The 24,550-nt window shown below is 41.8% G+C and overlaps 1 protein-coding gene and 1 pseudogene across 8 annotated transcripts in view; one reads left to right on the forward strand and one right to left on the reverse strand.

The window, feature by feature from the left end:
- The window catches only part of nfixa (nuclear factor I/Xa), a 103,942-nt gene that overhangs the window by 18,556 nt on the left and 60,836 nt on the right, over positions 1–24,550 (reverse strand). For all 8 annotated transcript variants that reach the window (XM_060859891.1, XM_060859893.1, XM_060859896.1 and 5 more), the window contains 2 exons: positions 3,414–3,476; positions 2,104–2,178 (listed from right to left, as the gene is read on the reverse strand). In XM_060859891.1, the coding sequence (XP_060715874.1) occupies positions 2,104–2,178; positions 3,414–3,476 (138 nt within the window). The remainder of the gene's footprint in view (positions 1–2,103; positions 2,179–3,413; positions 3,477–24,550) is intronic.
- LOC132839267 (gamma-crystallin M2-like) lies at positions 23,169–24,167 on the forward strand (annotated as a pseudogene).

Here is a 24,550-nt window from a genome sequence, read left to right on the forward strand (position 1 = left end):
CCACTGACGCACACAACGCTATGTTTCTTAAAGTAAGCATTTGTTTTTCTTTGGTTGGTTATTTCTTATATGTAAATAAAATCATTCTGGAAAACGTTCGGTCCACTGACGCACACAACGCTACGTTTCTTAAAGTAAGCATGTTTTTTCTTTGGTTGGTTATTTCTTATACTGTATGTAAATAAAATCGTCCTGGAAAACGTTCGGTCCACTGACGCACACAACGCTATGTTTCCACGCCATAAAAGGGAATCGTTTGATTGGACGTTGCAGAGACACGCCTAACCACAACGATCCCGCTCAAGTCCAGGTCGCCGACTGTGCTGATGCTGACGAAGAACGCTGAGAAGATGTCGAACACACCCAGATATCTCAGCACCGTGTGCCTGTTTTTGTATTTATTTTTACACTTGCATTAAAATCCTGAATTAAAAAGGTGGCCGTCTGATTCCATGACAAAAAGGCAACGCTGCACAGAGGCCAAAGCGGTCTGCGGGTCAAACGTACGTGTCCACCCAAGCCATTAGTGGTTGTATTACAAGACGTCGCTCCCTTCAGAACCATGATTACAGCCTCAAATGTTCCCCAGAGGAGCAACTTCATGACTTTTGGAAATGACTAGAATGAAACGCCGGCGTTGCTGAAGGATCTCAGTGCGACGCTATTGTTCATCCCAGTTAAACATATTAGCTTTTCATCTTGTTTTTGTTGACGTTGAAAAAAACATTTTTCTCGTCTTTTAACCAGTGCTGAGACACACACACGCACACACACACACACTCACACACACACACCTGTATCTTGCTGCTTTATTCTAAGTGAAACACTCCTGTTGTTCTTCCAGTCTGACAATTTCAGGTTTATTTTGGCAAGGCGTCCATTATCAGATCCGTAAACTTATTAAACTAAACTAGTTTGACATTTCCAACAGTCACAGTTTTGGCGTGAGAAAAAAAAAACCCTCTATTTCCATCATTAGTGGAGACACACACACACACACAAACACACGCTGGTATTTCTGAGAGAGCAGATTTAATTGCTGCTGTTGAGAAGGCAATCATGCTGTCAGATTCAAGGTCATTTGTCGCATTTTTGGACGATCCGAAAGAAAGCGAACGCTGTTTTTAGCCGAGTCGACGTTGATACATGCAATTTAGCTAGACTGAGAGTTGGCACGACTGACTGACTGCGTGTTCCAAAAGTTGGACTACCATCTTGTGTAGACAAACACCCAAACCCATTTCACTTCAAGGCCCAATTTCTTTGCCTCCTGCAATATATCCATCATTTCTGATGGCAGAGTCACTTTACAGATGTGGGTGCTGCAAATAACGCAATGTGTACGCACTGAACGCTATGAATTCAGCCCGCTCTGTGGTCTGGTATGAATTTAACCCGGCCCACCATCGGCGGAGCTCCGACTTCCAAAAACATCAAATTGCGAATGCTCTTCCAAAATTTTTCTAACACCGATTTCAAAGAGAATCACAAATAACAGGAATATGCTGTGCACAACGCGAGGCTGGAAGGCTTTTCCATAGCCACGTCCAGATAAACGTCAGTATTGATATCCGTGCACATCGAGTTTCATCAACATGACTGGACGCTGGCGATGAAGCAATGCCTTTCAGCTTGGCGAGGGATTTTTATTGGTTTGAGATTTCCTGGAAGATTAGTTTCTGCGAAGCTTGTTTCTGCCCGTATTTATACAGTAGTGAAACATTTTACTTTATTTCTAACATTAGAGAAGATGCCTGTTAAACTTGTGGAATATGGGATTAAATAATACGCTGATGTTAAAAGTTATTAAATACATCAAGACCTTTCGCTCTCACTCACGTCACCGGATGTTGCTAGGTCCGGTTGAAAAGGAAAAGGTTTGTGGTTGTTTTTATGTGTGAACATTAGAACATTAGAACTGGGCAGGACTCAAATTTGTTTCCTCCATCCTGACGTCATCAGTCAAATAAATAATAATCGGAATAAATTGTCTTCGATGTAACTCTTTAATTACAGGAAATGTCACAGGATGCAAAACCCAGCAGATTAATGAGCACAAACATTTATGTTGAAATGAAAACGATGACATTAATGTTCACTCACTCTGTGAAACTCGTACGAGCTCGGCTGCGTTCCAAACCCCTGATGTGACGAAGCAGTCCTGGAAGTTCAAATGCCCTGTGGATAACGTAAGACAGATGTTATAACCTCTTATAGTCACAATAATTTTAAATAAAATAGAATATGCACAGTGTCGAAGATTTCAGACTTGCAGTAACGCTGCAATCCATCATTCTCATAAAAAGTCTTTGTTTCATGACATTGATTTCCGCAAAACTAAGAATAGTTCTGTGCTGGAGTTCAAGGCCTTAATGCAGCATTATAGCAAGTAATAACAAGCTTATAGCTACATTATGCATTATACTTACGCTACATAATCATCCAAATGACTTCTAGAAAAAACTTAAGTTCATGTCTTTAGCTCTGTCATATCACTTTTGCCCATTCTTGTCTACTTTTAAAGAAAACAGTGTTATAGAGTGTCGTACCGAACACACCGGGAAGTCGACAAATCTGGAAAAGTGACGTTGTGATAAACTACATCGTTAACGGTGCTTAATGAATCCTTAACTCGACTAGCTTTTACACCTCTACTCGACATGGTGTAAGGCAGCTCTATTTATTATCCTATGCTTGATATATCACTTTGCTTGTATTTCCCCATTCGTAAGTCACAAAATATACAAAATAAATATAAATATACGCATCGGCGACTAACAGCAGAGACTCGTGTTTGTTTGTTTTTTGTCGGTAAAGGTCGCAATGAATCTGGAGTGTATCCCGGGAATACTAGGCATGAGGTGGGAATATGCCCAGGATGGAACACCAGTCCATTGCAGGGCTACACACACACACACACACACACACACACACACACACATTCACAATCAGAGGCAATTCAGAGTCGCCAATCCGCCTTCCAGGCGTGTTTTTTTTGGACAGTAAGAGAAGCTGGAGAACCCAAAGGGAACGTGTACATGAACAGAAAGCTGAACTCTGAATTGGAGTGTGAAGCTGTGAGGATACAGGAATTCAACATGTTACTTAATACTTACTAGAGTGCACTATTTTGAGAGGAATTATTTTGGGAATCACGTGTGTAACCACATGGACAAATACAGTGTGTGTGTGTGTGTGTGTGTGTGTGTGAAATGCTACAATGCACCGTAATAACATATTACACTATATATATCTGGCCCAGAGTAAATATATGGAAAGGAAAGAGTGATTTCAGACACATGGTGTATTTGCTTGGTGCGACTGAAGAACGTCGCATTATAAAGCCTACAAGTGAACGGGGGGTTTATAATGCCTTATAATGGCTGTGTGGAGGTGCAGAGATGGGATCTTACCATTTGGTGGGGGTTTGATGTCTGAGTCTGCCTGCTGGCTCGAACTGTCTGATTGTCCCGATTCTATAAGAGAGAATCAGAGTGAGAGAGTGTGTTACAACATGATATGTTTAAGTAAAAAATGATGCTGAGGAGGACCCTGTGTGTGTGTATGTATGTATGTGTGTGTAGGTGTGTATCATTCACCCACATTTGACAAGAGAATATAGTGGCACATGCCAGCACGATTTGATACAGTGTGGTAAAGATTATAAGAAAGACACAAAGAAACACCAGTAAATACCTCAAGCACAAAAAAGCAAGTGAGTGTGAATAAGAATAATCTCTCTCTCTCTCTCTCTCTCTCTCTCTCTGTCTCTCTCTCTCTCCAGAAACCTGGCAGCCATGTTAGCGTTTGGCAGCCATTTTAGCATTGGCGGTACAGATGCATTCCTACTAGCTGACAGCACGCGCTCACATCCACACATTTACACTCGCAAAAAATATATAAATATAAACACAGACCTATAAGCAAATTCGAAAAAAAAAATAAATTATGCCATCTAACAAAAATCTTGGAAAACCACAAGTAGAGTCCAAATTCACCCTCGTTCACCTCAATGGGATGCATACGCTGCGGTGCATGTGTGCTCAAACAGCAGCTAAAGCAGTTAACGCTCCGGTCGGTCGTGGAGAATGACGTCGTTTTGTCCGCTCGTATAAGCGGTGCTGTCCGAAATAAACTGCTCAGGCTGGGACAGTGACAACGAGCGATACATGGTGGTGAAAAACTGTGTGTGTGTCTACATCCGCACGTGTAGACCTCAGCTAGCATTGAAAATCCCTTCTGAGCTGTGATTAGTTATTATGAATAACTGCAACTAATTACTGATACCATGTAAAGTGGAAGGGGCTAATTTAGAAACTTTCTCCCATTTTTCTTTCTAGGAAAATTGTCACCAGTGATGAGGTCACAATTTCCAGCAGAACATTCCGTTATGCTAACTTTTGTCCAGTAAGGCTAGCATTAACTGAAACATACAAATAACTTCCTTATCTTTACTCCATAATCACTGGAACTTCAGGATCTCTAAAGTTCTTTTGAATCAGATTTTGAATGAACACTGGAAGGTGAGTAGAGTTTTACTGCTGGTGCAGTTACATGCTTCAGCCAGAAGGGGGCAGATAATCACTCTTTATCACATCCACATCTGTCTTTATCAGTGCCAAACACTTCAGATTAACTGTGATTTTACACACACACACAAACACACACACACACACACACACACACACACACACACACACAGTGTCCTCTCTATATGCGTGTCGGTCTTAATAAGAGGTGTGTCCTCTCTAGTGTTAATAAAGGAGGCATGTCCTCTCTATATGTGTATCAGTGTTAATAAAGGAGGCGTGTCCTCCATATATGTGTGTCAGTGTTAATAAAGAAGGCGTGTCCTCTCTATATGTGTGTCAGTGTTAATAAAGGAGGCATGTCCTCACTATATGTGTGTCAGTGTTAATAAAGAAGGCGTGTCCTCTCTATATGTGTGTCAGTGTTAATAATGGAAGCGTGCCCTCTCTATATGTGTATCAGTGTTAATAAAGGAGGCGTGTCCTCTCTATATGTGTGTCAGTGTTAATAAAGGAGACGTGTCCTCTCTATATGTGTGTCAGTGTTAATAAAGGAGGCGTGTCCTCACTATATGTGTGTCAGTGTTAATAAAGGAGGCGTGTCCTCTCTATATGTGTGTCAGTGTTAATAAAGGAGGCGTGTCCTCTCTATATGTGTATCAGTGTTAATAAAGGAGGCGTGTCCTCTCTATATGTGTGTCAGTGTTAATAAAGGAGGCGTGTCCTCTCTATATGTGTATCAGTGTTAATAAAGGAGGCGTGTCCTCTCTATATGTGTGTCAGTGTTAATAAAGGAGACGTGTCCTCTCTATATGTGTGTCAGTGTTAATAAAGGAGGTGTGTCCTCACTATATGTGTGTCAGTGTTAATAAAGGAGACGTGTCCTCTCTATATGTGACAGTGTTAATAAAGGAGGCGTGTCCTCTCTATATGTGTGTCAGTGTTAATAAAGGAGGCGTGTCCTCTCTATATGTGTGTCAGTGTTAATAAAGGAGGCGTGTCCTCTCTATATGTGTGTCAGTGTTAATAAAGGAGGCGTGTCCTCTCTATATGTGTGTCAGTGTTAATAAAGGAGGCGTGTCCTCAGTATATGTGTGTCAGTGTTAATAAAGGAGGCGTGTCCTCTCTATATGTGTGTCAGTGTTAATAAAGGAGGCGTGTCCTCTCTATATGGGTGCCAGTGTTAATAAAGGAGGCGTGTCCTCTCTATACGTGTATCAGTGTTAATAAAGGAGGCGTGTCCTCTCTATATGTGTGTCAGTGTTAATAAAGGAGGCGTGTCCTCTCTATATGTGTGTCAGTGTTAATAAAGGATGCGTGTCCTCACTATATGTGTGTAAGTGTTAATAAAGGAGGCGTGTCCTCTCTATATGCGTGTCAGTGTTAATAAAGGAGGCGTGTCCTCTCTATATGTGTGTCAGTGTTAATAAAGGAGGCGTGTACTATCTATATGTGTGTCAGTGTTAATAAAGGAGCCGTGTCCTCTCTATATGTGTGTCAGTGTTAATAAAGGAGGCGTGTCCTCACTATATGTGTGTCAGTGTTAATAAAGGAGACGTGTCCTCTCTATATGTGACAGTGTTAATAAAGGAGGCGTGTCCTCTCTATATGGGTGTCAGTGTTAATAAAGGAGGCGTGTCCTCTCTATATGTGTCAGTGTTAATAAAGGAGGCGTGTCCTCTCTATATGTGTGTCAGTGTTAATAAAGGAGGCGTGTCCTCTCTATATGTGTGTCAGTGTTAATAAAGGAGACGTGTCCTCTCTATATGGGTGTCAGTGTTAATAAAGGAGGCGTGTCCTCACTATATGTGTGTCAGTGTTAATAAAGGAGACGTGTCCTCTCTATATGTGTATCAGTGTTAATAAAGGAGGCGTGTCCTCACTATATGTGTGTCAGTGTTAATAAAGGAGGCGTGTCCTCTCTATATGTGTATCAGTGTTAATAAAGGAGACGTGTCCTCTCTATACGTGTGTCAGTGTTAATAAAGGAGGCGTGTCCTCTCTATATGTGTGTCAGTGTTAATAAAGGAGGCGTGTCCTCACTATATGTGTGTCAGTGTTAATAAAGGAGGCGTGTCCTCACTATATGTGTGTCAGTGTTAATAAAGGAGGCGTGTCCTCTCTATATGTGTATCAGTGTTAATAAAGGAGACGTGTCCTCTCTATATGTGTCTCTCAATGATGTCTCTCTTTTCTATGATTGTGTTTAGATAAACATTTCCAAAAAGGAGCCATGTTCATACATGTGTATGTGTGTGTATGTGAGAGCACCTGCGTGAATGTGTGTGTGTGTGTGTGTGTGTGAGAGAGAGAGAGAGAGGGAGAGAGGGAGCAGGTGTGGTGTGAGTGGCCCGCACCCAGCCTGCCACCCATCTGTGTGCCTGCCTGCCTCAGCCAAGAGAGGGAGAGAGAGTGATAGAGAGAGGGAGAGAGAGGTACTAGCATGATCTCTCTCTCTCTTTCTCTCTCTCTCTGTAATTCCTTCCATGTTTTTAGTGTTTTTAATTAGCGTGAGTCATTCCTGGTTTTAGCGTTAAGCTCCACACAGCCCCAGATCTATTTTCAGAACTCAGATGCGTCGTAAGGCTCCATCACGGAGCTCTGATTATTATGCATGCTCGTCACAGACCAGCAACAGAACATTTATCCATAATTAAAATGGACTGGCGGCTAGAGGGGAAAAAATGTGTGTGTGTGTGTGTGTGTGTGTGTATGTGTGTGTGTGTTTGAGCAGCTTGCTGAAGTGGGTTTGTGCCTTGGAGCGATTCTGACAGGCTTTTGATAGGACAGCCATGCAGAGTCTCCAAGGACCCCCTGGGCTCAGTCCCACACACACACACACACACATACACAAACACACACACACACACACACACAAACACACACACACACACACATCGTTCATTTACAGCACTCAGCTGAACTATAAACTCAGTAAATGACTTTCAGTGCAGATCTGTCAGATTTATCGCTTATTAATTTGGTGTTTGGAGAAGAGAAAATTTTAATTTTACATGAAATGTTGTTGAAATTGTTGATGAACTGAGATGTGTTTGTTCAGTCCGAAATGTTTCCTTTTCCGGTTTGAGCTGCGGGAATAAATAAGCACAGAAGCAATCTGAGCTTATGTAGGTCCAAACACATACCTGATGTTACGTGACATCATTAATATAAAAAATACACAAAGCGAAGACGTTCTTAAGCTCCAGTGTCTGTCTAGTAGAACCACGCACACCACTCCGTCTAATCCGTCATCACACACACACACACACACACACACACACACACACACACACGATCTAACCCTCAACTGATAAAATTCACCCTCAACACTAATCTGACACTACCGGGGGGCCGGAGTCACGTCCGAGCTCTGCGTGGGGACAGCGTGGGAAAGTCAGGGCTCGGGCTAAATTAACAGGAACTCATCTCTGCCTCGGAAATCTTATTTAATTAACAGCAAATAAAACATGGAAATGTTGGCATGAAATATGCAGCCTAGCATTTCTGTGTGGAAAGCTGAACAGTAGGAATAACATAATTGCATTCCTTGGTTGTGTTGTTTTTTTAATAATAAGACAAAAGCAGCTCGAGTGGGTGGTCGTGGAAAACATTTCAAATGTTTCTGAACAATTAACAGCAAATAAAATATAACCATAAACAGGCTGACTGTAACAACAACAACGTAATAATAATAATAATAATAATAATAATAATAATAATAATAATAATAATAATAATAATAATAATAATGTAATAATAATAATAATAATAATAATAATAATAATAATAACAAGGCAATAATAATAATAATAACAATGTAATAATAATAATAATAATAATAATAATAACAATAATAATTCAGGCTGTGTAATACAATTCTGTTTCTGAGAACAAATTCTAAAAATGTTTTTATATTAAAGCCAAGGTCTGAATTAAATTAATTACAGAAGTTTTAATTAAAACTTGCCAAATGTCTCATCAAGTGCAGTGTGTATGGAAATTAATTCTACTTTTCTTTTCATTTTTATTATTACAGTTTTTTGTTCTAAAAAGTCCCATTATTATTATTATTATTGTTATTATTATTATTATTACTATTATTATTTTAAAATCACTAAGCATCTTTCTTCAAATCCTGTGAGGTTAAAATGACTAAAACAAACAATCTTGACACTTCTGTTGAAGATGTAAACAATGAATTCAGTCACTTTATGTACTTTATTACAGTTTGAATAAAGTGAATAATCTGTGCACTCGAGTCTATACTGAAACTCATTTAAAACCGAACTGAACAGGGAGATGAGGAAATTCATGACCGATAAAGAAAAAAGAATTGAAATGTTCACTATCTAGAAGACTCAGATATTCAGACTCACTGCCCCAACGTGTGGTCTGATTTTCCTCAATTTTTATCTCTTGGTGCTGAAACACATGTTCATGCTGATGGATTTGATCTGATATCTAACACAAATTAGCGTAAGGCTGCTGACAAACTGTCATTTAAGTTATGTCCCAAATAATAAAAAAATAAAATAATATATTTATAGAAAATATAAATAAATATGTCTAAGGTTGTACTTTTTTCCTCTAATGTCATTATTGAAGCTGATGATGAAATGATTATCAGGGGCATGTTCTAATGAGTGAGTGAGTGAGTGAGTGAGTGAGTGTGTAAGACAGTGTGTGAGAGAGGGAGTGAGTGAGTGAATGACAGAGTGTGTGAGAGAGTGAGTGAGAGAGTGAGTGAGTAAGACAGTGTGTGAGAGTGAATGAGTGTGTGAGAGAGTGAGTGAAAGAGCGTGTGAGAGAGTGAGTAAAAGAATGAGTGAGAAAGCGAGTGTGTGTGAGTATGTGAGTGAGTGAATATGTGAGACAGTGTGTAAGAGAGTGAGTGAGTGAGTGAGTGGAGTGAGTGAGTGAGTGAGAGCGTGAGTGAGTGAGTGAGTATTTGAGACAGTGTGTAAGAGTGAGTGAGTGAGTGAGTGAGAGCGTGAGTGAGTGAGTGAGTGAGTGAGTGAGTATGTGAGACAGTGTGTAAGAGAGTGAGTGAGTGAGTAAGTGAGTGAGTGAGTGAGAGCGTGAGTGAGTGAGTGAGTGAGACTGAGTAAGTGAGTGAGTGAGTGAGAGTGAGTGAGAGCGTGAGAGGGCAGAGCAGAAAATCAAGGTGTGTTTGTGTGTGTAAAAAGTGAGACTGGTTTGTGTCTGTGTGTATTCTAGTGTCCATGTGTTTAAGTGTGTTTGTCCTCAGATCACCCCATGACTGAGACAGGATGTGACTGTTTGAGGAGCAGCACAATAGCTTAGTGTGTTTCATGCAGCGCGGGAAAAAACCACACACACACAGATCCCTTACTAGCTGTCTTCTTGCAAACTGATTCATATTATAAGAATCTGACAATCATGCAAAACATCACAAGATGTTTTCATTCAACACAAATTCATACAGGTCACACACACACACCACACACACACACCAGAACATATTTTTTATCTGTAGAGTGTGAGAACTGTGAGGTCACTAGAGCAGATACATATCTTCTACACTTTATTGTGTTTTTACATTTTTACTCTTGGGTGTTTAGTCTCACAATTCTCTTCTGTCTCTTGTCAGATGCTGTAACATCGGGGGTTGATAAATTGCCACATCTGATGCTTCCCTTCACGTGCAGTCGGAATGACCGTAAACATAATTTTCCCACTGGGACGTTACACATGAAGTAAGTGATAATTACGAAGCCTGATTTTCTGAGATGTGGGAGGAGTCCTGAACATTTACTGTGTTGGTTAAAGCAGAGATTCTGCTCTAAATGACATGTTCAGCAGCGGATTCAGCAAGCGTTCTATAAATGCTGTACAATATTCCACTGTGAAAATAACTTGTATTTCATCATCACTCTATAATATAGTGTTATAAATATGTTATGGTGTCAAAATAAAAAGTAAAAACGTGTATGAATGAACCTGGCCTCGTCCCTATTTAAGGTTCTGTCCGAGAAACAAAGCATGTGAACATGATATACGTCAAATTACTACAGCACATGAAAGCAGCCTTATCTTATCTTATCTGGACCTTATGTGATCATATGACTTCAATGCAAATGTTTGTGTGTGTGTATTAGGGCTGGGATCACGATATCAGTGTTTCATATCGGTCGATATTGCTAATTACTGATATTTTTTATGACCCATTTAAAATAAGGACCAGGAGAAAAATATATTACATTATGATACTGTTACATGATTGGCTGTTAGGGTGTCACTCCCTATGTTGCTAGGTTACCAGAGAGTGAGTGCCTTTGTTAATGCAACCAAACTTGCTTCGCAACCTCTGTTTTCTTCCGACGAAGAAAAAAAATCGAACGTTTTATCGAAAATTTTTTTATTGCTATCGATCATGTGACTATCGCGATACATATCGTTAACGTTTTATCGCCCAGCCCTAGTGTGTATGTTTGTAAGAAGGGAGATGTAGGAAGACCTAGAGTTGAACTCAAGCTCTCTAGTAACCGTGATGTAGCTCTGAATCCAAGCCAAGTGAGATCAAGCAGCTTCTGGGAAGGATGCTGTGGTACGGTCTTGAAGCGCATATTGAAGCGCTGTAACCAATTCATGATCATACGCTGTGTTACTGCCAAGTGACCCAGACCATAACTAATGCTGACTTAGCTTTACTGTCCCCACCAAGGTACTTAAGACGAACACTAAGGTCATTTCCACACTTTATTTTGGTATGATCAATGAAGTGTGAACTGTTTTGTTCATTCATGCGGTGGCGTGTGGCCCGGTCGACATCGTGCGTAACGTGATTGGTTCAATTTGTCATATTACTTGACATTCATACATGTGTAGATATCTCACAGGTAAATAATACATGAAAAAATAAATAAACAAACAAGTAAATAAATTAATAACAAAGATTCAGATTCACATAGTTTTAACGCCAACATCGAGTGGTAAATGATCTCATCACACAAACATCTAGAGAAACCAGTGTCTAATTAAAGGAAGAACACACACACACACACACACACACACACACACACACACACACAGGTAGCACACTGTCTGTGAATTGTGTATGTGATACAGCTTCTGTGTTGAATGAAGTGTGTAACAAAGTGTGCACTATTATGTTTGTGTGCTTGTGTGTGTGTTAGATGGATAATTTCTGGCCATCACTAGAAAGAGTCATCACTTACAAATATGCCAAAAAAACCCAATCAATATTTAGAAATTTCTGATATTAAACAATGACTTCTGGTAGCTTTGATTTGATTTGATTTGATTTGAAGCTCCGCCCCATTTCCCCTTCCCCACGTCACAATGTTTCTCTTGCACTTTGTTCCATGCTAAAGGTTTTGAGTTCATGCCCATATGTTCAAATTTACCAAACATAACGCATCGCCGCGGGGGGGGCACGGTGGCTTAGTGGTTAGCACATTCGCCTCACACCTCCAGGGTCGGGGTTCGATTCCCGCCTCTGCCTTGTGTGTGTGGAGTTTGCATGTTCTCCCCGTGCCTCGGGGGTTTCCTCCGGGTACTCCGGGTACTCCGGTCCAAAGACATGCATGGTAGGTTGATTGGCATCTCTGGAAAATTGTCCGTAGTGTGCGTGAGTGAATGAGTGTGTGTGTGTGTGCCCTGTGATGGGTTGGCACTCCGTCCAGGGTGTATCCTGCCTTGATGCCCGATGACGCCTGAGATAGGCACAGGCTCCCCGTGACCCGAGGTAGTTCGGATAAGCGGTAGAAGATGAATGAATGAATGAATGAACTCATCGCCGCGATAGACGACGTTAGATACGGGTTTTTGATGACAAGGAGTAGAAAATATTTTTCCTATGATTCTGTTGTAGCTTATAACTTTTATTTTTTTTACCATCTACGGGAATGAGACTAATGAAAACCTTTTATTTTGCATTGTTTATTGTGAAACTGTATCTTCTTTTTAACAAGAATAATACTGTACCTTTAAACAGTATTAATGCTAATGAGCGCTCAGGTATTTTTTTCTTTCTCTGACTCGTTCGAACACTTTGAGAAGCAGATCCACAGTGATGACGTCAATCGCGTGGAGATCAGACAGTCTGAAAATCTGCAGTTGTTTTTTTTTTTGGGGGGGGTTTAAAATTTGAACTTGAATTGAGACCTAAATTGGTGGATACTGATATCACACGGCCTCCATCCGTCCTGATCGTCTGTCATGTGAGTGAAACGACGGGGACACATGCATGGGATGCCGCCGGCGATCAGGACGAGCTGTTCTGTATTAAATGACTCTTTGACTGCTAGTCAGCCGTTCGACTGACGTGTTCCAAATAATTACAGAAGGATTTAGAGATGGAGAGAGAAAGCACAAGATAAATATTAGTCAACTTGTCAAACACAATAAAAAAGCACGATGTACAGAACAAATCATGTGCTCTCCAGAGGTGCTGATCTGGGGTCAGGCTGTTTTCTTTCCCAAACCTCACAAGCACAGCTGTATGGAGAGAGAGCGAGAGAGAGAGAGAGAGAGAAGAGAGAGAGAGAGAGAGAGAGAGAGAGAGAGAGAGAGAGAGAGAGAGCAGATCGTGAGCCTGAATGTACAGGACTCGTGTCGTCTGTGTCCGGGTTTCAAACGGCACTGAGACATCTGACACAAAGCAGCCCAAGAGAGCAAGAGGGGAAAACTCGCAGATGAGGACACTACTGTTCTCTAACGAAGAGAGAGAGAAGAGAGTGAGACTCACAGAGAGAGAGAGAGAGAGAGAGAGAGAGAGAGAGAGAGAGAGAGAGAGAGAGAGAGAGAGGGGAGGCATGAAAGCTCCTCTGGTGGAACTCCAAGAGACTGCATCTGTTTGGCAACGATTCAGAAAAATCTACTGTTACACACACACATGCTCTGAGAGAGAGGGTGAGAGAGAGAGAGAGTGAGGGAGAAAAGAGAGGGAGAGAGAGAGGGCTAGTGTTTCAGTGCTCGCCTCAGGGACTGCTATTCCAGGCTAGTTTATGAAAAACAGCTTTATGTGGAAAAAACTCTAGATGTAGAAGGAGAGAGTGAGAGAGAGAGAAAGAGAGAGAGAGAGGAGTTTATATAGGTTAAGGAGAGCAGTATTTACAGAAAGAACATAAATATTATGAATAAAAAAATTTTCTTCTTCTTCTTCATCTTAGCATCTATCAGAAGATGGCACAGGATGGAATCGATAAAAAAAAAGAGCAGGAAAAACATCTACCACGTCGACCCATAAAACACTCCAATAATACACTGTTGTCTGTGTCTGAGTCCAGCTGGGAGGCAGGTGCTGATCCATCACTTATCTGGTCTGGTCTGGAATCACCCTGCCCTCTGTTGACCCCGGGACACAGCACTCAGGCCACGGAGCTCATCTTCACAATAACGACATCGTACACACTGTGTACAGCACGTAGGGTGTGTGAGGTGCCATGAACACATACCACACATACCATAGTGTTCAGTTCATATACACAGAAAGTACGGTTGGGAATATAAGCGTATAGAGACACTTCAAAAATAAACACGTCCATGGGTTTGGGGGTTCATTTAAAAAATAAAAGGGCTCGTCACGTTTTTCCTGTGATTACAAATCCGTCAAAACCTCAGATTCCGCATTTCCGATTCTCCGAGCTTAAAGCGTTGACAGGGCCGTATGAGTTGGAAAAAAAAAAAACGCGAGAAGGATTTCGAACTTTGTCACGAACAAGACAGCTCTACACAGGAAACTATTTCAGAGGTCTAACGAGAGCAATTACGCAATTATAATTAGCGTTCTGGAGACATGTGCTTATTTGAGTTACTCTCACTTGCACCGAACACACACACACACACACGCCTTGCTGTACGCAATGGGGAAATGTTCACCACAGCTGAAGTGCAAAAACCTGTAACGCCTTTCTTGCTGATTTCAGTTGACCAATCTGAGTGCGCCGTCTTAAAGCAGAGTCAGTTCAGTCTCAGCACAGGGATATGCTCAGAAATCTCTGGACTGTACACTTTTCACCAGGGCTTATTAAACGTAAAGCACAAAGGAACTTGTTTTTCTTATACTTGTTTTCAACATGTTTGAAATGTAACTTCTCTGGTGTTTGAGAATTCATTCGTCATGTACAGCACACCTGGATACAGTGAGATGTTAGATGACGTTAGATATCAGCAGGTATATACGAAAAAAAAAAATTACAGCATTTGTCTAAAATATGGCGTATGGACATTTTTGGGTCCTTTGGAATGTGATGTGCAACAAATCTCAGGCATGGAGGAAATTAGAGGACAGCCATGTACTGTATATTCCTAAACCCTGGATTAACCCTCATCTTATTTGCACATCTGCACCATCAACAATGAATCTCTTTAAATAAGGGCTTTCACATCAGTCAGATAAAGAGTTCAGGTCTAATCGTTCTGCATCGAGCAGGTTTATCGTCTTTTCTGCTCTTTTTTAAGTTTGTTATGTTGTTGACCAGCTGTTCGATGGTTGAGTATTTTGCCCGCTGACCCCTTGGTTTTTACCTGGTATGATGTCTGATTGGGAGTCTGTTGCTAAGCATCTAGCCATAATAATCGAACGGCGCATCATTTCACACTGTACGCATTCGCACCGTGATGTGGAGATAACGCTGTAAACGCTGCCGTGCAGAGTTTCATAACCCAGTGTTTCTTAAATGATTAACACGTGTTTCCTTGTTCTTTTCCCGGGTTAAACACGGGGTTCCTCATCTTCGGTTCTCTGCACTGATGAAGTCATTATCAAGTCATGAATCATCATGTAAAACCTCCTGTTTACAACCGCACAATTCCCCAAACTTCCTCTTTTTTGTCCTCTCTCTCTGTCTCTGTCTTTTTCTCTCTCTCTGTTTCACACTCAGCGTCTTTCCATCTGATTTCACTTATCTGTCTGGAGATAGAGTGACGGACTAATAATCACCCTTTCCTGTAATTATCTCTTCATCCTGTCCTTCCTTCTCACCATTCCCTGCCTCTCACTCCTTCTCTCTGTTCTGTTTTCTACGGTATATATTCATTACAGGGGTTCCTCCTCTACGTGTGAGACTGTGCAGATGTCGGCAGCGAGGCCAGCACACCTACACAAAAATGCCCGGGCTCCAGTGGGGTGAGTGGAAAGACAAATGTGAAAGACGTGAAAAAAAAAATAAGAAATCGAATTTGCAAACTGCACTATTACTTAATAAGAGGACGGGGCTTTGGAGCTCCGTGCGTCTGCTTCTGCGATCAGGGCCGATCCTACAGGTCCTCTGAGATCTCATTTATAACGGCTCTGTCTCTGTTCTGTCTATCTCTCTCTTTCAATCTCTCTCTCTCCCTCACTCAGAGTTTCATGGCTCCCTTGTTAGCCGCTGCAGCCGCTATGCACTATGGGAACGCTCGGGACAGGAAGGCATTCTTCTCAGATATGCGTCCCGCAGGAACCGTAACAGAGATATCGCAAAGAATTAGCGGAGAGAAAAAGAAGGTAATTTGTGTATGAGAGCAATTGCAGATGGTGTTTGCAGATATTTGGCCTGAACAGGCAAAAAGAAATCTGGCTCGGATGATAATGGCTATCTTAAACAGACGTGTTTATGTTTTGGACACTGTATGATGTGATGTTTTCTGTGGAAAAAACCTACAGAGGACGTCACAGAGCTAAAAACGAGCACGTGAGCCGTGTTCAAGCTTATTGCACTGTTTAATGAACCGGGTTTTAGCTCTAATTCACTGCTACAAAGATGAAAACACACACACACACACACACACACACGCACACACACAGAAACAAACACACAACCTTGACCCTGTATGGAAAAGTGTCCAAAAGCAGGCAGTCTTTATTTAAAGCTGAGTGATTACATGAGCGTGGGAGTGGGAGAAGAGGTGATAAAATGAAGCAGGAAGAGAAAAGCGAAGGGAGGAGACAGACGCCTTTCTCTACAAGCCATCCTTGGGAACAGACTACAACAAACAAAAAGAGTGAGAGCATGAGTTAGAGGAAGAGTGAAGAAAAATAATCTTCGGCTTTGAGATAAGCGAGGCTTTGAGGCTTTGAGGAGCGCGGCAGCCGATAAGGCCGCTCTTACTGTACTCGTCTGTTTGGGGAAGTGATTCCTTCTCGACTTTCTCTCAGGGTTTTGTTTTTGGTTTTTTTTTCATCCTCACTTCACTTTCTTACGGGAAAGATGTCGGTGTTTCCGCGGCCTCTCCGCTATCACCTCTGATTCAGAGCGCACAATGACTGCTCTATTTAATACAAAGAGCGCTGGACGGACATTGATGAAAAGAAGAAAGGAGATGGTGGATGAGCAGAAAGGAAGAAGAGAAGAGAAGAGAAGAGAAGAGAAGAGAAGAGAAGAGAAGAGAAAAAAAAAGTAAGAAAAGAAAAGAAAAGGAAAGAAAAGAGAGGAGAAAACGGAAAAAGAGAAGAGAAGAGAAGAGAAGAGAGGAGAAGAGAAGAGAAAAAAGAAGTAAGAAAAGAAAAGAAAAGGAAAGAAAAGAGAGGAGAAAACGGAAAAAGAGAAGAGAAGAGAAGAGAAGAGAAGAGAAGAGAAGAGAAGAGAAGAGAAGAGAAGAGAAGAGAAGAGAAAAGAAGAGAAGAGAATTATAAGATACAAGAAGAGAAAAGAAAAAAGAAAAGAAAAGAAAACGGAAAAAGAGAAGATAAGAAAAGAGAAGAGAAGAGAAGAGAAGAGAAGAGAAGAGAAGAGAAGAGAAGAGAAGAGAAAAGAAAAAAGAAGTAAGAAAACAAAAGAAAAGAAAAGAGATTAGAAAACAGGAGAAGAGAAGAGAAGAGAAGAGAAGAGAAGAGAAGAGAAGAGAAGAGAAAAGAAAAAAGAAGTAAGAAAAGAAAAGAAAAGAAAAGAAAAGAAAAGGAAAGAAAAGAGATGAGAAAACAGAAAAAGAAAAGAGATGAGAAGAGAAGAGAAGAGAAGGGAAGAGAAGAGAAGAGAAGAGAAGAGAAGAGAAGAGAAGAGAAGAGAAGAGAAGAGAAGAGAAGAGAAGAGAAGAGAAGAGAAGAGAAGAACACACAGCTGATAGGATTGTGCAGTGTAATGTAACTGTATCTAGGTTGTGGCATTTACTAATTGCAGGGCAGTCCATGGGTGCTTACCGGTCTAGCTGATGTAAATCGATCTCTCACTCTTTCTGTCTGTCTCTCTTTCTGTCTCTCTCTCTTTCTCTGTTTTCAGGGCAGTAAAATAGCAGCCATTGTTTGAGGCTTGAGGATGCTGTATCCTAAATGACCTGCCCATGGCTCTGTACGTGTGTGTATGTGTGTGTGTATGTGTGTGTGTATGTGTGTGTGTGTGTGTGTGTGTGTGTGTGTGTGAGTGTGTGATCCACTTCCTTTGGGCTATTTGATGGCAGACATATAAACCCTCTCTGTGTCACACTAGCCTGATTTTGTGGCTGTGTGTGTGTTTGTGTATATGTGTGTGGTCATGCTCGGTTTATGTTATTGTGGAGGAAATGGCTAGTGTGGGTTCTGCTTCTTAAGCTTGTGGCCACAGTGACACACACACACACACACACACACACATACAAAGGAATATTGGGATACATGAATATTGATGTGATTTATGAAAGATACACTTGACCCTGAGTTCGCATGATCTGTGACAAGTAGCTTGTGTCACTTGCAGGCATGTACCATTTATCCATCCATTCATTCATTCATCCATCCATCCATCCATCCATCCAATCAGTTAGCCGTCCATCCATCCATCCATCCATCCATCCAATCACTCAGCCATCTATCCATCCATCGAATCAGTCAGCCATCCATCCATTCCTCCACTCATCCATCCATCCAATCAGTCAGCCATCCATCCATCCATCCATCCATCCAATCAGTCAGCCATCCATCCATCCATCCATCCAATCACTCAGCCATCCACCCATCCATCCATCTACTCAGCCATCCATCCATCTATCCATCCAATCACTCAGACATCCACCCATCCATCCATCCAATCACTCAGCCATCCATCCTTCCAATCACTCAGCCATCCACCCACCCATCCAATCACTCAGCCATCCATCCTTCCAATCACTCAGCCATCCACCCATCCAATCACTCAGCCATCCACCCACCCATCCAATCACTCAGCCATCCATCCATCCAATCACTCAGCCATCCACCCACCCATCCAATCACTCAGCCATCCATCCATCCAATCACTCAGCCATCCACCCACCCATCCATCCAGTCACTCAGCCATCAATCCATCCATCCATCTATTCACCCATCCATCCATCCATCCATCCATCCAATCACTCAGCCATCCATCCAATCAGCCATCCATCCATCCATCCATCCATCCATCCATCCATCCAATCACTTAGCCAGTCAGCCACCCATCCATCCATCCATCCATCCATCCATCCAACCATCCAATCACTCGTCAGTCCATCCAGTGTATTAATGTTTTCAGTGTATAATTGTACATATTCCTGTTAAAGGTTTCATACTGTTCACTCTGACCTGCCTTTCTCAGTGTTTGTAAACAATAGTTACTTTAGTGTAGTGTAGTGATTCAGTGTAGTTTAACAGCTTAAAGCAGTTAGAACCAGTTTCCTTGAACCAGTTATAACCAATTTGTGCGTTCTTCTCATAAAGTATCACACTAAATATCACACACACACTGATCAGAAAACAGCATTTTTCTGATGATGTAGAGTTTTTTAACTGTGTTTGTATCCTTACTAACTACACTCTCTCTCTCTCTCTCTCTCTCTCGCTCTCTCTCTCTCTCTCTCTCTCTTGCTCTCTCTCGCTCTCTCTCTCTCTCTCTCTCTCAATCTCTCCGATTGGTGTTTATTTTTCCTGAGGTTTATATTCACGCATCATTTTCATGGAATTATGGACAGACTCTGGACGGACAAAAATGAAGATGAAATAAAAAAGGAAAGACAAAAAAGAAAACATGGAGAAGAGACATGGAGGGAGGAGACAGTTTTGTGGCATTCCTTTACCTAAAATGCTCTCTGACCATCTCTCTCTCTCTCTCTCTCTCTCTCTCTCTCTCTCTCTCTCTCTCGCTCTCTCCCTCCTGCCCTCAACCCCCCCAGTCTAGGTGGGTGTATATTTTTGCAGTTAGAAGGAGAAAAATGAAAGCATCTGTCTGACGCCAGTGAACTGCCAGACCACAGAATTCTCCCAACACTCCCAAATCTCACACTCTTTCATTTCCCTTCATTTATCACCCATGATACACACACACACACACACACAGAGTCAGAGATCTGGCCAAAAGGAAAGACTAAGTCTGACGCTTTCCCACACACCTTCTTCTTATTCTCTCGCTCTTTCTCTCTCTCTCGCTCTCTCTGACACACACCCACACACACACACACACAAACGCAATACGCACAGAGAAATGGTCTTAGTATACAGAAGTTTTAAAACCACTCCAAAATCTCCATCGGGTCAAATTTAAATGCTGCTTTGACTTTAATTTAATTAGAAAGCACACACACACACACACACACACATACACACACACACACACATAAAGACACAAGCCTGTACACTCGCACAAACAACCACCGAGTACTGCGGTGAAGCCTTAATCATTTAGGCAGATTGTAGAGATTGAAGTAAGACTAACATTGGGTACTTTGGCATCGAGCAGGTCCACACACACACACACACACACACACACACACTCACATCCGATACTATATGTGTGTTAAGGGATCTGTGTTCAATTACCACAACCACATATTTACACACAAAAAGTGCCTCGTCATCACGCTCTTCGACAAGGCATTTTAGACGAAGGGTTTCATTCCGATTTAAAACAGACGCTCACTTGTGCACATACAAGCTAATAATGTGCCGATACAATAACAAGCTGCAACCAAACAACATTTACATCACATACATTGCATTGCATTTAACAGACGTCCTCATCCAGAGCAACATACAAAAGTGCATTTAAGTCTGTTCAGACTGTGTTCTGTTGTGATGAGTGATGTTTATTTACCTGTATCTACATGTTATAAATTTAACAAGCAATATGTTTATATGTTAATTAGTCAAAAGCTTGCATTTATACTGTATTTACAAAGTAAATAATTTACTGCATTTACTGCTGATACTCATGCCATGTTGATTTGTTATCACTTGCTGAACTCCGGGGTGATTTGGACATCCGGGTTGATGCGGCGTTTTCTTTTCGTTTCCTAGTCAAAGGTCTGAGAAGCTTCCTGGCGTCTTTCATCAACAGGATAATCTTTTTGTCTTCGATATCAAGCGGCAAATCGTTTTTGCTACAGTTAGCTGGACGTGCTGCTGAGATAAACCGGTCAGCTGCAGTTAGCTAACTAACCCAACTACAAGACAGTGCGACAGGTTGCTAGTTGTCATGGAGTCACCAGGTCCTTCCCTCACATTCACCTGAGTACTAATCAGCACCACCTAACACACACCCTATACAGTATAAGCCACTCTCAGTCACTCACTCTTTGTCTGGTCAGGATTCGCTCCTATAGCTACTTCCTCAAGATAAGGATTCATTGACTCTGATTCCTGTGAAATCCCCTGTGTGTGTGTGTTTGTGTGTGCTGCAACGTTGTGGTGCTTTGTACCGTTCATTTACGATATATATGTTCACGGACTTCAATAAACCTCACTCTGTTTTGCTTACCCTGACGTGCGAAACGTGCGAAAGTGACGTGACATACGGCTAAGTACGGTGACACATACTCAGAATCTGTTCTCTGCATTTAACCCATCCAAAGTGCACACACACAGCAGTGAACACACACACACCGTGAACACACACACGGAGCAGTGGGCAGCCATTTATGCTGCGGCGCCCGGGGAGCAGTTGGGGGGGGGTCGGTGCCTTGCTCAAGGGCACCTCAGTCGTGGCCGGCCCGAGACTCGAACCCACAACCTTAGGGTTAGGAATCAGACTCTCTAACCATTAGGGCCACGACACTAGTTGAATATGTATCGTGTATCGTCTAGTAGAGCAGTTTAGTATAAGTATAAATCAGAATAAACGCTTCTTAATGATGCAGTCAGTTCTATATTTGCTTTACAAAACTTCTGCTATTATACAGCGTGATGTCACAAGAAATGCCAGAAAAATCAGGATTAGCGGATTAAATGGAGAACAGGTTCTGTATAACAATGTGTGACCACCAGCGAGCAGCTACACACACACACACTCCACACAGAGCAGAGAGTGTAAATGGCCGCGATGACCTGACTCGACTATTTGTGTGATCCCCCTATTAAACTTGAACCAGAGACGACAGCTGTGTGTCTGATGAGCACGACGGATGGAAGGTGTGAGAAAAACAGCTAGATTGCGCTTGCGTGAAGCAGTAAGAAAAGACAGAGACTGTGTACTGCATACACACACACACACACACACACACACACACACACAGCTGCCATGCATCACAGTTTTTGTAACCTTTGACCTTTGGCATGCCTGGTTAAGCATGAGGGAGAAGCCTGACCTCATGCTGCTCCCCCCACACACAGCTTTCTTAACCTTTGACCCACAGCACGTGTCAGTCCTTTCATCAACAAACACAGAGAGAGATAAAGAGAGAGAGAGAGAGAGAGAGAGAGAGAGAGAGAGAGACAGAGATAGATAGAGAGAGAGAGAGAGAGAGAGAGAGAGAGAGAGAGAGAGAGAGAGAGAGAGATGGAGAGAGAGACAGAGAGAGATAGAGATAGAGAGAGAGAGAGACAGAGAGAGACAGAGATAGATAGAGAGAGAGAGAGAGAGAGAGAGAGAGAGAGAGAGAGAGATGGAGAGAGAGACAGAGAGAGATAGAGATAGAGAGGGAGAGAGAGAGCGAGACAGATGGAGAGAGAAACAGAGAGAGACAGAGATAGAGAGAGAGAGGGAGAGAGAGAGTAAGAGAGACAGAGAGAGAGAGAGAGAGAGAGAGAGAGAGAGAGGGAGAGAGAGAGAACCCATTACTATACATATCAGATATCTAATAGCTAAAAAAATATTAGTTTTTTCAGTTTTCATCAACACAAACCCTGTCATGAATAATATATAACCAAGGAATAAATATCATTCAATTAATCAGTTAATTAAATGTTTTGTTTTTGTATTAGTCACGAACCGCAGCTCTCTGTGGAACAAATCTAAGTAGAAAAGTGAAAAGTTTCGAATTTTACTGCTGCTAAAAAAAGATACTGTTCAGCCTATTCCACACACACACACACACACACACACACACACAAACAAACAAGTTGTGACCACTGTTCCCCCTAAACTCCTGTGATCACATTAATCCACTTCTGATGCTTCCATGCAGAAAAATAAAAACACACACAAAACCTGGATTAAAAACTATACCAAGCAGAATAAGTGTAAGATCATTGAAGTGCTGTTAGATGTGAGCTTAGCAAACCATGTTAATGAACACCACGATTAATCGATTGCCTGTTACATCGTGCTACGATGATGTAATGCGATATGCATTTGTTTGGTTTTATTTAATGGCAGAAGAGTCTGTTAGAGTGTGTTAGAGAAACGGTCTGTAGGTTAGGTTTTTGTGTAGGAAACAGTATAGCCATGGACTGTATGGAGCAAAATAAATAAATAAATAAAGAAATAAATAAATAAAGAAATAAAGAAAGAAAGAAAGAAAGAAAGAAAGAAAGACAGCTCAGCAGTTTTGTCTTGCTTTTGGGGCTCATTCTAAAGTCTTCTGGAGACTAGAAATGTGACATGTGGCACAAACAGTGTGGTGGCCTCTGTGTGTTTTTGCTTGGTCAGGATTTTATACAATAGGAAGTATGCGCTCTTTGGGTTCGCTCAGGTATAAATGGCAGAGTTTAAACTGAGGCTCAGTATCAGTTCAACACCAGGCAAGTGCTGGGACACACAGACACCCGTATCATCACCATGGGCAAGGTAAGCAAACTGGTTTCTACTGGTTTAACGAAGCATCATCATTTCGGTGTCCTTCGTGTTAAGTTTCCTCTCTGTGCTCTGATCTACAGGTTATCTTCTACGAGGACAGGAACTTCCAGGGCCGCTCCTATGAGTGCAGCGGTGATTGCTCGGACATGTCCAGCTACATGAGCCGCTGCCACTCGTGTAGGGTGGAGAGCGGCTGCTGGATGGTGTACGACCGGCCCAACTACATGGGCAACCAGTACTTCATGAGACGAGGGGAGTACGCTGACTACATGAGCATGTGGGGCTGGGGTAACAACTGCATCAAATCCTGTCGCATGATCCCCATGGTAGGATGAAGATTATTATCATCATCATCATCTCTAAATGATGTTTTCTTTGCCACATGTTGGTGTGTTTTATAGCAACTAATCATGTTTCCTATGACAGTACAGGGGATCCTACAGGATGAGGATCTACGAGAGAGACAACTTCATGGGGCAGATGATGGAGGCGACGGATGACTGCGATTCCTTCATGGATCGCTACCATTGGTCCAGCGGCTGCATGTCCTGCAACGTGATGGACGGCCACTGGCTCATGTACGAGCATCCTCACTACAGAGGCAAGATGTGGTACTTCGGCCCTGGAGAGTATCGCAACTTCAGGGACTACGGTGGCATGAGATTCATGAGCATGAGGCGCATCATGGACTCCTGGTATTAAGTGAACGCAGAGGATCATTTATTAATAAAAACATGAAGTGAAATCTGAAAAAAAAGTGTGTCACAGAATATGCTTTTCAAGTAAAACTGGGTGAACTGAGTTAGTCTGACTAACAAAGTACCTGAAAAACAGCAAAGCTTTAAAAAATTCAAAAGGGAATTTTGAATTATATATATATAATCATCATATATATATATATATATATATATATCATCGCTTCTCTCAGCTGTAGTATGTATTTCTGTCAGATTTAAAGCCAAAATATTTCTGTATACCTTTGAGCCAACAGGACACCATGTGTCCGACGAAAAAGCATGACAATCCCACATGAGAACAGACACACACACACACACACACACACACTTATCGTCTCTTTGCTAGAATATTTTTCTTTATTTTGTATTTGAGGCTACA

This window comes from Tachysurus vachellii, chromosome 24 (genome assembly GCF_030014155.1).
Source record: "Tachysurus vachellii isolate PV-2020 chromosome 24, HZAU_Pvac_v1, whole genome shotgun sequence".
Classification (NCBI taxonomy): Eukaryota; Metazoa; Chordata; class Actinopteri; order Siluriformes; family Bagridae; genus Tachysurus; species Tachysurus vachellii.